Source organism: Mugil cephalus, chromosome 2 (genome assembly GCF_022458985.1).
Source record: "Mugil cephalus isolate CIBA_MC_2020 chromosome 2, CIBA_Mcephalus_1.1, whole genome shotgun sequence".
In the NCBI taxonomy this organism is placed as follows: Eukaryota; Metazoa; Chordata; class Actinopteri; order Mugiliformes; family Mugilidae; genus Mugil; species Mugil cephalus.
The window spans coordinates 18,844,197-18,857,410 of record NC_061771.1 but is presented as its reverse complement, the minus strand read 5'-3'; the positions used below and the strand labels follow the sequence as shown (position 1 = coordinate 18,857,410).

Genomic DNA, 13,214 nt, shown 5'->3' with positions numbered 1-13,214 from the left:
CCAAACTGATCAAAATTCTGAGGGATGATCCCCAGAGGCCCCGTCCCTAAACCCATAGGACCCACTAACAGCATCATGGTGTCCATTCACTCTTTTGGAGACACAAGGAAGAACTACACAATATGAGGAAGGTGGTCACAATGTTACACCTTTTACAATCCTAAATATGTTGACATTGTCCTGTGACATCCTTAATTTATGTTATAGCTGCTGTACTGAACGATAATCAAATAAATCAGAAAACCAGTGTAAAATGTTAAATAGCGTCCAACGCGGTCAGGAGAGTTTTTGGTTAACAGGCACATCCATTTTTGCAACCCCACTTCACTGCACTCGAGTGTGTTTGTGGTGAAGACTGTCAAGTGCCAGACAGCACGAAATGCTCGAAATAGTCAGTGAAACTTGAATAACAGGATAAAAGCATGTCGATAATTAAGTTTAGGGAATCAATGGTGGAGACGTTCAAATGTGTCTGTGGGGAGGGAGGACGCCAGTGTTTACAAAACGCTTCTCAGTCCGTAGTACTTTAGGTTTAACATTGCACCTAAGGACTGTGTTCTGTTTAGCAGCGGTGGCTGAAGAATAAATCAATATTCTAACATTGATTTTTATGAAATTAAGCAAATCCACTCCTCGTACTGTATTGGAGTGTTCCTCAGGGCTCAATATCAAAAGACAGAACTTAAAAAAAAAAAAAAAAAGTGCAATACACATCAACAGGTATAAAAAATTACAGATCTAATTCATGGCTGAATGTTAGCGTGACATGAATTAACACACAATGAAGCATGTCCTCCGCACGAGGCAGCTGTAGGTTTCTTTAAAAAGATTTAATGGACTGAGAGAACAGCATACATTTAACTGGGGAAAGTGTGTTTTTCATTTAGCAACCTACAATCAACTTTGTCCCGCTGCACATTCCTGGTCCCATCTCCACAGTAACAGCACTCAAGCAAAGACTATTTGGAATCATGTGCCACTTCGCCGTCCAACTTTTATCTCCAACATGTAGCTCCCTGAATAGAAAATTAGGGACACAGGGCAACAGTTTCCACTTTTAAAACTGTAATTGATGCCAAAAGGCCGACCATGAACAAGGATGTAAAGGATCTGTTTGCTTTGCCACGAAGACGATGGAAAAAGGAGTGAAGGACTCGCCGAGTTTTTTTGGTGGAAACGGAACAGTACTTTTGTCATTATGCATCAAACTGTTTCATTTGCCTCCACAAAGGACGCTTTCACAGCAGAGGCTGCGAACAGCTTCAAGTGAAAGGGCAATGCATATTTTATCCAACAAGAAAGGGCAATGCATACATTAGACAATCAGCATCTGCGCCTCATCTAGATTCAACACGCCCTGCTCTGGTCACCTTGTATACCTCCATAATTTTACTTCAAACCGAGACGCGGCTCGCTCACAGCTCATCCGCTGTCAAAGTTAGTCCCGTCTACTCTAACTCATCTCAGCACTCACATATTACTTAATCCTTTTTGAGTAGGGACGTCAAAAGAACAGATACTTTGGTGAAAAGCTGACACCAATTTAGCTGTGAGCTGAGTTCAGGGTTTGTTAGCAAGTGGACGACTCACTAAAGACAACATAAAAAAAAACAAAAAACAACTCAAAGCACCTCAAATGATTTGGTCAGGGATTTTCTTAAGGGCACGATCTTGAAGAGTGCAGTTTACTGCTGAAGAAGTCGTCCTGTTAACGTCTTTCTCCCTCTGCGTCTGTCTATCAAGGCTTTTGATTCATTAATACACCGATTCCAGATTTCAACAATCCCCTTTTGTTGTTCCAGACAAAGCAAAGAATTGAAACATGATTACTCACTGGCGATAAAAAAAAAAAAAAAAGTCCCCTGCCTTCTTTATCTGTTGATTTTTGCCTGGTGTAGGTGTGTCAGGTTGAGTCAGCTGCACTTTGAGGAGTGGAGACTTGCTTTAATAATCGTGACAAGATCATTTTATTGCTGGTCTGTTTCAACAGGAAGTTAACCTCCAAGGAATGCTTTTTTTTTTTGTCTCCAACTCAGTGCGGCTGCAATTATCGGTAGTGCTGCTACACCTTTTTGTACAGTTACTGATTATATTCTTCTGTCAGGGCACAATTCAGCCTGGGAGGGGTGGGAGTTTTCTCCAGTATTGTCCCACATACTGTGTGCAGCGTCCTTTCTGATTATTCTACAGTCGTACGATCAAGTGAGCAATGTGCATTCATCTCAGAGCCATCTTTTTTTTTTTTCCCCAAATAGCTCTTTAAAGATTTTAGAGTCCTAGCAGAAAAGGTCCTTCAAAGAGAAAAAAAAGCCCAAAGAAAAAAGTCATTATATTACCCATTTGCTACAGTTGCCTTTTCAAAATTGACAGCAGTCCTTGAAAACCAATATCGGTTGACCTCTACAGCCCCCAGTACGTAAGACAGTAGCCAGACACTGAGGGCAGGAAAGCCTCTGCAGATCTAGAGAAGGTTCTAGAGAAAGTATTTTCTATCATCGCATGTGGACATATTCCTTAAACCAGGACAAACAGCTAACAGCGACCTTTGTTTTCTACTGAACTTCTTAATTATAAAACGTCAACCAAAAGCTTTTAGTGCTCTGTGTCTTTTCTAGTGATTTTTGTCTCCTTCTGGGGAAAAACTGCCTTTTGGCAAGCCTGCCATGTAAAGCGAGGAGTGACTAAGTTAGTCCAGCATGGGAAGGGGCCCTCTTGATAAGAGTACGTTTAAATTAAGGTGGCACCGATCCAGTGACCACAGAGCTTTTAATAACACAGAGAATGTCTGGACAAACTGTTGCCATGGACTCCAACTCCGAGCAGTGTGACAGAGAGGAAACTGAACCAAAGAAGAAGACGTGGTTTGAATCCGAGTGGGTTTTTTTTTTTTTTTTTTTTTTCGCCAAGTTGATGTATATGTACAATAAAAAGTAATAATGGAAACTACTTTCGAATTTCTATTTCTATTTCTCAAAAAGATCATTTGCTCCTAGAAGGTCGGTTTAGAAAGACGGCTTCTCTGCAGGTTCTAAACATTCAGATGTGTTACATACTACACAAGATTCACTTGTCTACTTGCATCAACCACAACAGAGCTCGATGCCTTCCAGAGCAATGCCTTGTGAAAACAGTAACGTTAATACTACTATAAGATGATTAGATGGACAGCTGAAAGAATAGTGGTGACAGAGCTAGCAAAACACTGCATTAGAAAGATTACTCTTAATGGGTTGCATGGGTTTAGGATTACAGGCATAGAGTGAAAGATGAAAAGACTTTGTCCTCCCTTTTTTTTTTTCCCACTGGAAAAAAAAAATAAAACTTTTCAAAACTGAAGGTGCGTATCTCCTGGCAGTTTTCCTCGCACCGCTTTTCCATTTGTTTTCTAATTTTAAACCCTTTTAAAAACATGCTGGTTACGATTCACAACATGCAGCTGCAGTATATAGTGCGGTGTGTGCACCCGTGCTTATATTTCCTTTTGGAAGCATGATATTCTCAACGCATATGGCAGCCCAACGGACCACACCCTCCATCTCATGAAATCATAGGAGGGGCATCACCACCTTGGCTGTATTTAGTTGTCTACTGACCTCAGATGTAATCCGTAATGATAGGACCCAGCCCCGGACAATCCTATCATTGCACCTCCAGATAATCACTTAATATAGGCCTATGGGATTAAGTAGAAGATCCAACCAAGCTCTCAGGATGTGTGCCCTACACAGTGTTTACTACCGGCACAATAAGTAATGCCCTGTCTCTATTAGACACACTTTATTAACTGCATGAACTGTGCTGCACGACGCTGAAAATATTCTGGGCTCAGACCAATCAACACAAACAGAGTAGTTTGCTCTATTGGCTACAAGAAAACGATTGTGTAAGCACGCATTGCACCAAAAACTATTGTCCTGGATGGCCCGTAAGTATCTCCAGAAGCGCACTTAAACCAAATCTAATTTCTCATCAATCCTTCAACCGATGACAGACGTTGCTGCTGGTCCAAATATCTGTGGTGATGCTGGAAGCTGAAACGTTCTGCCACAGGCTCTTGAACGGCATTTTCATGAGGTCGCACAGCTTTTGGAGCGCAGTTGCAAGCTTGCTTGTTCCCCGCTGCCGGTTGTTGCGTTCCCATCACCCCGAGAAATAACCTACATGTCGCAATAATAATAAACGGGTAATGGAAGTCCCCGTCACCTGAGGTGACGCAGGGGGTCATGTGACCAGTCCATTTCCTCAAAGTGAAGTCTCGCATGACGAGAATTTAAAGAATTATGGGATATTGTGAGATGAGACTTTACAGCTTATAGTACTTTACTGTACTTTACAGTTAGAGCTCCGACGACTTTCAATGGAATCACAAAGCGCAATTGTACTTTATCAAAATTTCCGAAATATCGCTTTCATTTTGCGGAAAACTGTAATGGAAACACAGCTAGTATTAACAAACTCCTTTAACTCTGCTCTGCATTCGTTCTTTAGACTTTTTCTCAAATTGCTTGTATTCAAGGAGCCATTTCTTTTTTTTTTGCCTTGACATTTTAGCAGAGCGTAGTTTGCAATCAGCTTTACTTTTCTCATGATTACCCTAAAATGTTTCCTGCCGGCTGCTGACATTCTTGTTACTCCTGCAGTGCAAACGAGAGGTCTACATGCTGTCGTTGTAAAGTTACATGAGATGTGGTTGTATTTGAGCGGTGAGTACGTTAAGACACAATACAGATAATAGTGCATCCCTATCCGATACGCTCACATGCACTAAACGCTTGCACTTTTAAGGTCATAATAAGGCGAAATTATTAAGCGACTTATCAAGTCTCCAGCCAAACATCCATAAGAAAAAGATAAAAGGGAGAATGATTTGGGGGTACGGACGTGGTCATTTTGTGATGCATGTATATTCATTTGCAGTGTGATAACGTTACAGCATTTAAAATCAGCCAAGCTTCCCAATAACTGTCATACGTCATACGCCCTGGTGAAATGTTACTACGGTATAAAAAACTGTACAGTAAGACATCAGTTCATTTTAAATATGCATCACATGTCCCAGTTGAATGTAACTTCCATTGCGGAAATTAGTAAAAAAAAAAAAAAACACAACAAGATAGGAAAACTTTGCAAGAAAACAGAGGCAGTAGCTGAAGATCAAACATCCAAGGTTCTCTCTCTTCATAAAACAAAAAGATATTACAAATCAGATCTCCAACCTCTATCACAGGAACAATTGCAAACGCACCACAGCTGATGAACAGCCCACGAGGAAGCAACCTTCATAAAGGCTCGTCTCCTCATGCTAAAGAAAGTATTTCCTGACTGAGGAGACGTGCTGTCAAGTTACTGAATAATTCACCTATATCTTATTCTCAATAAATATTAACCTACAAAAAATTTAGGAATCCTTACAGGACTCAAAAGTCAGAGGCAGACTGGTAAATCACATTTGCTGCTTTTTTTTTAATGTAGATATGAACCTTTGAGGTTACACATGCCAAGAGAAATCAATGTATTATGCATTGAGTTTCACTGCCTCATTTAGGCATTAAATATGTATAGAGCAGAGAGAAATTTAATTTCGAACGGGGAAAAGTCACATTAAGCCACCCAAGAATGTGGTTTCCAAGTTTCAAAAGGAGAGCAGAGAGCCAAGTCCAAAACATTCGGCTCAGGTGATTGTTAGGTTTTGGCTATGAGCTCCCAGAATTCCAGACTGCTTATTTTGAGCTAATTTGAGTCAGCTGCTGAAATTATTCTGGGCAGCTGAAAAAGTATTAACATATTTTCTGCAACCTAATAAGAAATCCACAAGAATATCATTGTCATCAGTTCCATACAGTTCCTGTTATAAAATCCATTAGTTTCTCTAAACGTTTGGTCAAATAGGTATCAACATTTCAAAATAGAAACTTTCTTTATAAATGAGTATTTATTTGTACAGTGATACCATGGCTGCGGAACAGAGGACGTGAAATCACTCAGAATCTTCTCTGTACCGCGGTAACTACTCAGGAATGTCTACACAGGTCTGAGAGACAGATGGTCCATCTGCTCCTGCCGTCAATTTTCCCGAAGAAGAAAAATGAATGGAATCAGGAACTTCACCCCTCTCCTAGAATACACTCTTACCTCATTGTTCCACACGGTGGAAGACAACTGAATATAGTCTGGCTGCATAAAACTTTCCTTATGCCAGTGTTTAAAGACGATACATGTCAGAAATCAACTTCTCACAGATGGGAAGAGATGGATGACAGATGTTGAACAAAGAAGACTCACCAGTTTCCTCATCAATGGAAAATATTCCCAGGCCAGACCCCTCTCGTATGGAATATCGAATCTCTCCATCTCGTCCTCTGTCCTCGTCTTCAGCCGTTACAGTCATCACCGACGTCCCGACAGGTGCGTCCTCTTTTATAAATCCCTTTTCGACGAATGATCGGAACAAAGGCCGGAACAGGTTCTCGTTCACATCCACCACGTCCACCTCAATGAAGCAGGTGGACGACAAAGATATGGGCTTCCCTTTGTCTTTAGCTTTCGCTGTCAGATTATAAACTTGCTTGGTCTCATAATCTAGGTTCTGAACAATCCGCAACGCTCCGCTGAGTTTGTCGACTTCAAAATTCCCATCTCCGTTGTCAATGAGGCTGTATCGTACCTGACTGGAAGGTCCAATGTCGGGGTCATGAGCCTCCAGCCACATGATCACCGTACCGATGGGAAGGTCCTCCCTGACTTTCACACGGTAATTGGGCGGAACGAATTTCGGTGGATTGTCATTTACATCTTCCAAGGTGATTTTGAGCGGTACCGTGGACACTAATTGAGGCTCGTTCACTGCCTGGTCACGTGCTGCAATCTTCAAGATGTAAAATGGGTGGAGCTCGCGATCCAATGGCTTTGTCACAGTCACCACACCAGTTATCTCATTGATGGCGAAGTGATCCGTGCCTCCCAGAATTGAATACTTGACTACTCCATTATCGCCCCGATCCTTGTCTGTTGAATCCACCTGGATAATTTCAGTCCCGGCAGGTGTGCTCTCGCTTATCTCTACAGAGTACGAATCTTGCAAAAACTGAGGGCTGTTGTCGTTGGCGTCGATAACTTTAACATCCAAGAGGCGAGATGTAGATTTCTGTGGTATTCCGAGATCATAAACGGTGATGTTGAGGGTGTAATGGTCGTTAGTTTCCCGATCAAGAGGGGAATAAATCAAAAGCCAACCAGTTTCCATGTCTACTATGAAGCGGCTTTCTGTGTCTCCCCCTGAAATAACATAGACCAGTTTCCCATTGAAGCCACTGTCTGCATCTGTGGCACTTAGATGGACGATCCGGGCCCCAACAGGGAGGTCCTCTTTCACTTCAATGGCACTTGGAAAAGACTCTTCAAACTCAGGAGTGTACCGGTTGACCGAGTGAATGTCCATAAAGTTGTCATCCGGCTCAGTCTGCGTGTGGATTTTGCTGCCCTGCAGCAGCTTTTCAGCCAGCATCGTAGCGACTCCGGTTTCGACACACTTTAACTGGACGGGCTTGCGCGCCGTGACGACGGATATGTTCATGTACATGGGCCGAGTCTCCTGTTCACCGTCGGTTGCAATGATTTGTAAACTATGAAAGGAGACTTTAGCTGCCTCTCCCTCGCTCAGCGTGTGCTTCAGTGAAAGTATGCCAGAGTTTGGGTTCAGTTCAAACAGATCGAGATCATTTCCCGCTTTGATATAGTACCGTACAAGCTGCAGCTCATCAGCGTCTATGGCAGATGCTGTTGTTATCTGTTCTCCCACGCCGTGATCTCTCGGCACAGTTACTTCACAGTCTACATTTTCAAACAACGGCTTATTGTCATTCAGGTTATTTAATGTTATGGTGACCGATGCCTCTACCTCTCTCCGGAAAGGGGATCCCCAATCTGATGCCCTGACTTTGAGACTATAAATCCTAGGCATGAGCTCATAATCTAGGACCTCTGAGGTATTTATGACACCAGTAAAGTAGTCGATGACAAACGGCTGGGGACTCACATTAGTAATGCTGTAGGTCACATAGCCATTCTCCCCTTTGTCTAGATCAGTGGCTTTAACAGTTACCACACTGGTCCCTATGGGTACGTTCTCGTCAACAGTGGCCTTGTAAGATGTCTGCTGGAACTCAGGTGCATTGTTATTTACATCGACGACGTCAATGATCACTTTGGTCGCCGCTTTTTTGTCACTGGTGATGACATCTAGCACGAACTGGGAGGAAATGTCAGCATTGATTGGTCCGGCGGTACTGATTAACCCCGTGTCCGGATTGATGGTAAACATGTTCTTGTCAGCTTTGTTTCTGAAAGCATATTTTAGCTGTGGATACTTTGGCACAGCTGTTACCATAGTGACAGGAGTGTGAATAGGGGCAAATTCACTCAGATTGACTCTGTACACCGCCTTCTCGAAAATGGGAGGGCCCGCTTTGAACAGTGCAGAAGTGACATGCACCAGTTTAGCGGATGAAAACTGAGGAGGGCTGCCTTTGTCCTTCGCCTGTAAAGTGAGGTTGTATCCAAAAGGCTGGCTGTCCCAGTCAACCTCTTTGACTGCTTTTATTTTATACTCCTTGCTCCCAGGACTGGTTCTTACAGCCTTGAACTGCTGCAGGGGGTCGCCGGCCACAATGCTCAAAGATGCTATCTCTCCGTTTGGTCCCTGGTCGTTGTCTTCCACCGTCACAATGGCATACGTGGGATCGTGGTCCGCGTCGGAGGGGGCCAGGGTTACCGCAATAATTACCGGCGCGTGCTCATTGGCCTGCTCCACTCTGACCGTGAGCTTGGCCATGCTACTGAAACCGCTGCTGCCATACAGCTTCATCCCTCGGTCGACTGCAAGGATCTCCAGCTCGTACAGCTTTGTCTCGGAGTAGTCCAGTTTGCCGGTCAGTGTCACCACGCCGCTCGTCGGGTGAACCGCAAACATGTCAGTCCACTCTCGGAAACTATAGTAGTATTCTCCATTCGTACCGATGTCTGCATCAGTTGCCGTGACCTTGGCCACACTCGTGCGTATGGCCGTGTTCTCTGGCAGAGAGATGCTGTAGGATGTCGGCGAGAACAGAGGCCTCAGATCATTGGTGTCCAGTACCTGCACCTTAACTCTGGTGCGACACTCTAAATTGGTGTTCCTCTCTGACGCCTTGACGGTAAGCACGTAGTGGTCTTTCACCTCCCGGTTCAGAATGGCAGTGCTGCCTCCTTTGGTCCTTATCCGCAAAAAACTGAAATCTCCCAGCATGTAGTCCTCTGCTTTGAATAAGTTCTCATTGTCTCCCGAGATGATTTTGTACCGTACCTCCCATGCCGGGTCTGTGATATAGATCCCCATCTTGGTGTGACTCTCTAAGTAAGTCTTAGCAGCAGAGTTCTCGTATATGGTGGCATTGTAAACAGAGTGGGTGAACTGCATGGAGGGGGACCGCGCCACCCTTTGCTTCCCTGCACAGCCACAGAAGAGCTGCACAAGCAGCACAAGCAGCGGAGCCAAGCGCTTCCCCATTATCGTACCTTGAGCTTCACAGAACCACCTGGAAAAAAAACAGAAAAACACGAATAATTAGATTTTCAGTGTCGTAATCGCATGAAAATATTTGACAGATGACATAAACTGGGGTCGTTACAATGGAATTAAAATTGCAAATAATGTGAAATAATCATTTGCCACTATCGCTCCCTGTCTGAGCCACAGGGGGAAACAGCCACAGCGCTGCGTTCCTTTCTTCCCCGTGCCCATTCCCAGACTCCTTCAAATGTCACGACAAGCGATGGCTCGGCTGATAAATGGCTAAATAGGTTCCATGTGGAAGCAAAATGAAGCAGTGAGTCAGGTGACAAGATCTGAGCCACATTTGCACAATGGCAAATGCCAAATATGGGGAACCGAGGAAGCCCACGAACACCTTAACCAGTTCAGAGGAGACGTTAACAAGTCAAACTTTAATTTCCCAAGTTGAAGAACATACATACTTTAGTTTTCTCTTGCATGAAAAGGCAGCGATTTTACACAGGAGGAGGAATTCAATAGGATGAATACAGCAGCCGCAGTTTGTGCAGAATGATATTGGACTTTTCTCACACTTACAGGAGAAAGACACAAAAAGAAGCAAACGCGAGGACTGTATTTGCAGAAGGTGCAATCAGGGTCATAAAAGAACATGAAACTGTTTTTTTTTTTATTATTATTATTTTATTTTTTTATGTGCCGATTCATTCGTTTACAACCGCTTTACAGCGTCCGTGGCTCTGCGTGGGAGTCCGTAGCCTACAAAGACAAATAAAAGCGAGGCGCTGCTTCGAAGGCTTCCTATAAAACCCTTACATTATTTACTTTTGGCGTGTCAAAAACCACCCGACCGGGGTTTAGTTATTCATGTGTTATGCGGGGTTAATAAGTGACGGAGTCCAGCCTAAATCGACTTAAATCTGAAAGTATCGCCTGCAGGTACAAAAGAACCATCTGCTCCTGGACGACCATTGTAAAAAAAAAAAAAAAAAAAAAAAAAAAAAAAAAAAAAGGGAAAATTCAAACTAACTTGTAGCGTTTTTTTCCCCCTCATTTACAAATACGAAATGTTGAGCTGTTTCTACACTGCGCCCTTTTTGCAAACTCTAAGCAGCGACTCCTTTTCATAGAGAGAAAAAAAAGTTGAACGTTGAAGAAAATAAGTTAGGTGCCTCGAGACTATTTCGTTTCTAGCCCCATCCCCCAACTAGAGCCATTCACTTCTTGAAACGATGGCAGCCGTGTGCTGAGCTGAGATTTTGCTTCAAGAAAATAATGATAATAATAAAAAAAAACACCCGCACCTTTTCCGAGCAAAAATAAACTGCACCAAAACTAATCTTGAAATGGACTAAATGTGCGCGCAATCAAAAACTGCACATCCAACTCCACTTCAATCGGGGCTAAACTTCTCCAAAGAGCCGCAGAAAGCTGAGTCTCTTTCCCACAGCTCACAATAGCGCAGCTAAACCATCTCCAACTTTTTCTGACACGATACGCGCGCTACGGGAGGAAAAGAAATAACGATTCACGTACCTCTTCTATTATTAGTCTCATAGATTTGGAGGTTTTGCGTGTAGTTTATGTAGTCCAAATGTCGGCATGGTAATACGTGGACTTGTCTCCTCTCCGCTACTCCATCTGCCTCCACCAGGCAGCCTCTCTCTTCTCCCACACTACCTCCCCTTTCACTCCCGCACTGGAGCGGAGCGGTATCTCTCCGCGCTGCGCAGGTCCGGATCTACTTACGAGCTGGTTGTAGGATGCAACCTTTCCTCTCCGGACCCGCGACCCGGTTCACTCGGATTGACAGTTCTGTTGCCACATTAGACATTTTTATACCCAGATCTGTAGCAAATCACTACGGTATTAATTTATCTGCTACCGCTCCAGTAACAAGCGGTCTATAGCCTGTTTATTAAAACTTCCAAACCCCCATGCATGTACATCTAAGAGCTTCTACTCATTTGTTATTTTTGCACTAACTGTTGCAATATGTTTGCCATCATTTAGGACTTTAACCTCCAGAATTGTGCTCTTTAATGTGACCTTTTCCCCAGTGTATATGTTTTCTATCTACTAATCATTTCAATAATCACAGCGACATTTTTTTTTTTTTGCAAAACGTCCACACAAAGGACAAAACCCTTTGCTTCCCAAATTAATTAACCCAGCAATCACCTCTCCAGCTGCATCTACTCTGACTGGTTATTTTATGCATGACCTCTCGGCTGATGATAAGCAAACAATATCATTTTCACTTTGACTAATTGGAATCATTTATGCGCGCCTTTCTCTTCTCCGTAATTGCGTCGTCGACCCGAACCCCTCTGTCTTGCAAATGAAGCCACAGTTAGGGGATGATGATAAACTGGCTAATAATACTTCAAAGGCAACGCGAGCTGTTGCATTTTATGTGTTTTGACATCAGTTCAGCGCTCTCGCTAACGTCTCTGTCCTTGGTTAGACTGGAAGTGTCCCGGCAGTGGTGACTTTTTATGGGGCCAACGGATTCGACACAAACGCGCGGATCCCGTGCAACCCCCACTCCACACACACTGGGATCCCGACTCTTGTTCTCAGACCAGTAGCCGCACCACCTTCCCTCTACACGACATGCAAACAGGAGTGTGACTGCTATACGATTGATGGCGCTGTCTCACTGTTCTTTCCCGGACTGCAGTGATCCAGCCGGTGCGTCTGCACAAAGCCTGTGCTGCATTCAGCTTAACAACTTGTCCTGCTAGTGTGTGTGTGTGTGTGTGTGTGTCTACGTGTGCCTGTGTGTTTGTGTGCGCGTGTCTGTGTGTGTGTGTGTTTGCGTGCGTGTGTGAGAGACAGAGGGGGAAAGAGTGCGCAACGCGTGCGTACCCAACTGCGCGCGTTGGGTAGTTTGGCACAAGTCTGATATAAACATTTTTTTTACAGACATCTGACAATAAAATACTTTGAGCTGAGTCCAAAGTTTCAAGAGTCCTTTAAATTAGTTTTAAACTAATCCAAGAACCTCATAATATCATTCAATGCACTCACCAGCCGAACTAGACAATCGCTGGCTGTCACTCCAAACTTCCTTTCACATAAATCCTGGCTGTTTTGGGTAAATATTTGTTTCGAGCATCTCTCAGACGAGGGAGGCTTCTGTGCCTGCGGATCCGTCTCTTTATTCCTGTTCAGTCTCTCCCAGAATCCTTTTTTTTTTCCTCCGCTCAAGCGTCTTCGCACATGGTGGCTCGGCACAGCAGAGCTGTAGGCTACGGTTTACCTCGCTCCTCTTCTCCACAACTGTTCAGGTGAAGTGGCATGCCGCTGCTGCCTTCAGGTGATATCGGAAATATTGCAGCCCTAATAGGTGCGCGCGAGACGACGGGGATCGTAAAGAAATGTCAAAGCCGTGATTTCCTTGCCTGCTGTTCTTCCCTTAGGGAAAGTAACACGACTACTGTAGGGGGGCGGAGTGAGAGGAAGACACATCAATAACTGGTGGTGAAAGTGATCTCTGTCATTCTGAGCCTGGTATTGTTTTGGCTTCCTGCATATCCAGTTATTTGTGGTGCAGAAAAATACCATTGAGCCTAATTAATGAATAATAAAATAGATGTCTGCTCCAATATAACTTAAGGTATTTAATATCCAACAGCATAAACTTAAACTAAGGGATCCACAT

At 43.8% G+C, this 13,214-nt stretch overlaps 1 protein-coding gene across 7 annotated transcripts in view; it reads right to left on the bottom strand.

Moving 5' to 3' along the window:
* The window catches only part of fat1a (FAT atypical cadherin 1a), a 73,068-nt gene extending 60,151 nt beyond the window's left edge, over nt 1–12,917 (bottom strand). For 4 of the 7 annotated variants that reach the window (XM_047579627.1, XM_047579630.1, XM_047579631.1 and 1 more), the window contains exons 1-2: nt 12,581–12,914; nt 6,283–9,572 (exon numbers count right to left, since the gene is read on the bottom strand). In XM_047579627.1, coding sequence (XP_047435583.1) covers nt 6,283–9,544 — 3,262 coding nt within the window. In that variant the 5' untranslated portion in view covers nt 9,545–9,572; nt 12,581–12,914. Of the gene's footprint in view, nt 1–6,282; nt 9,573–11,083; nt 11,231–12,580 lie in introns of those variants that run through there. The other 3 variants (XR_007112379.1, XR_007112378.1, XM_047579628.1) reach the window with 2 other exon arrangements.
* Nucleotides 12,918–13,214: the final 297 nt, after the last annotated feature.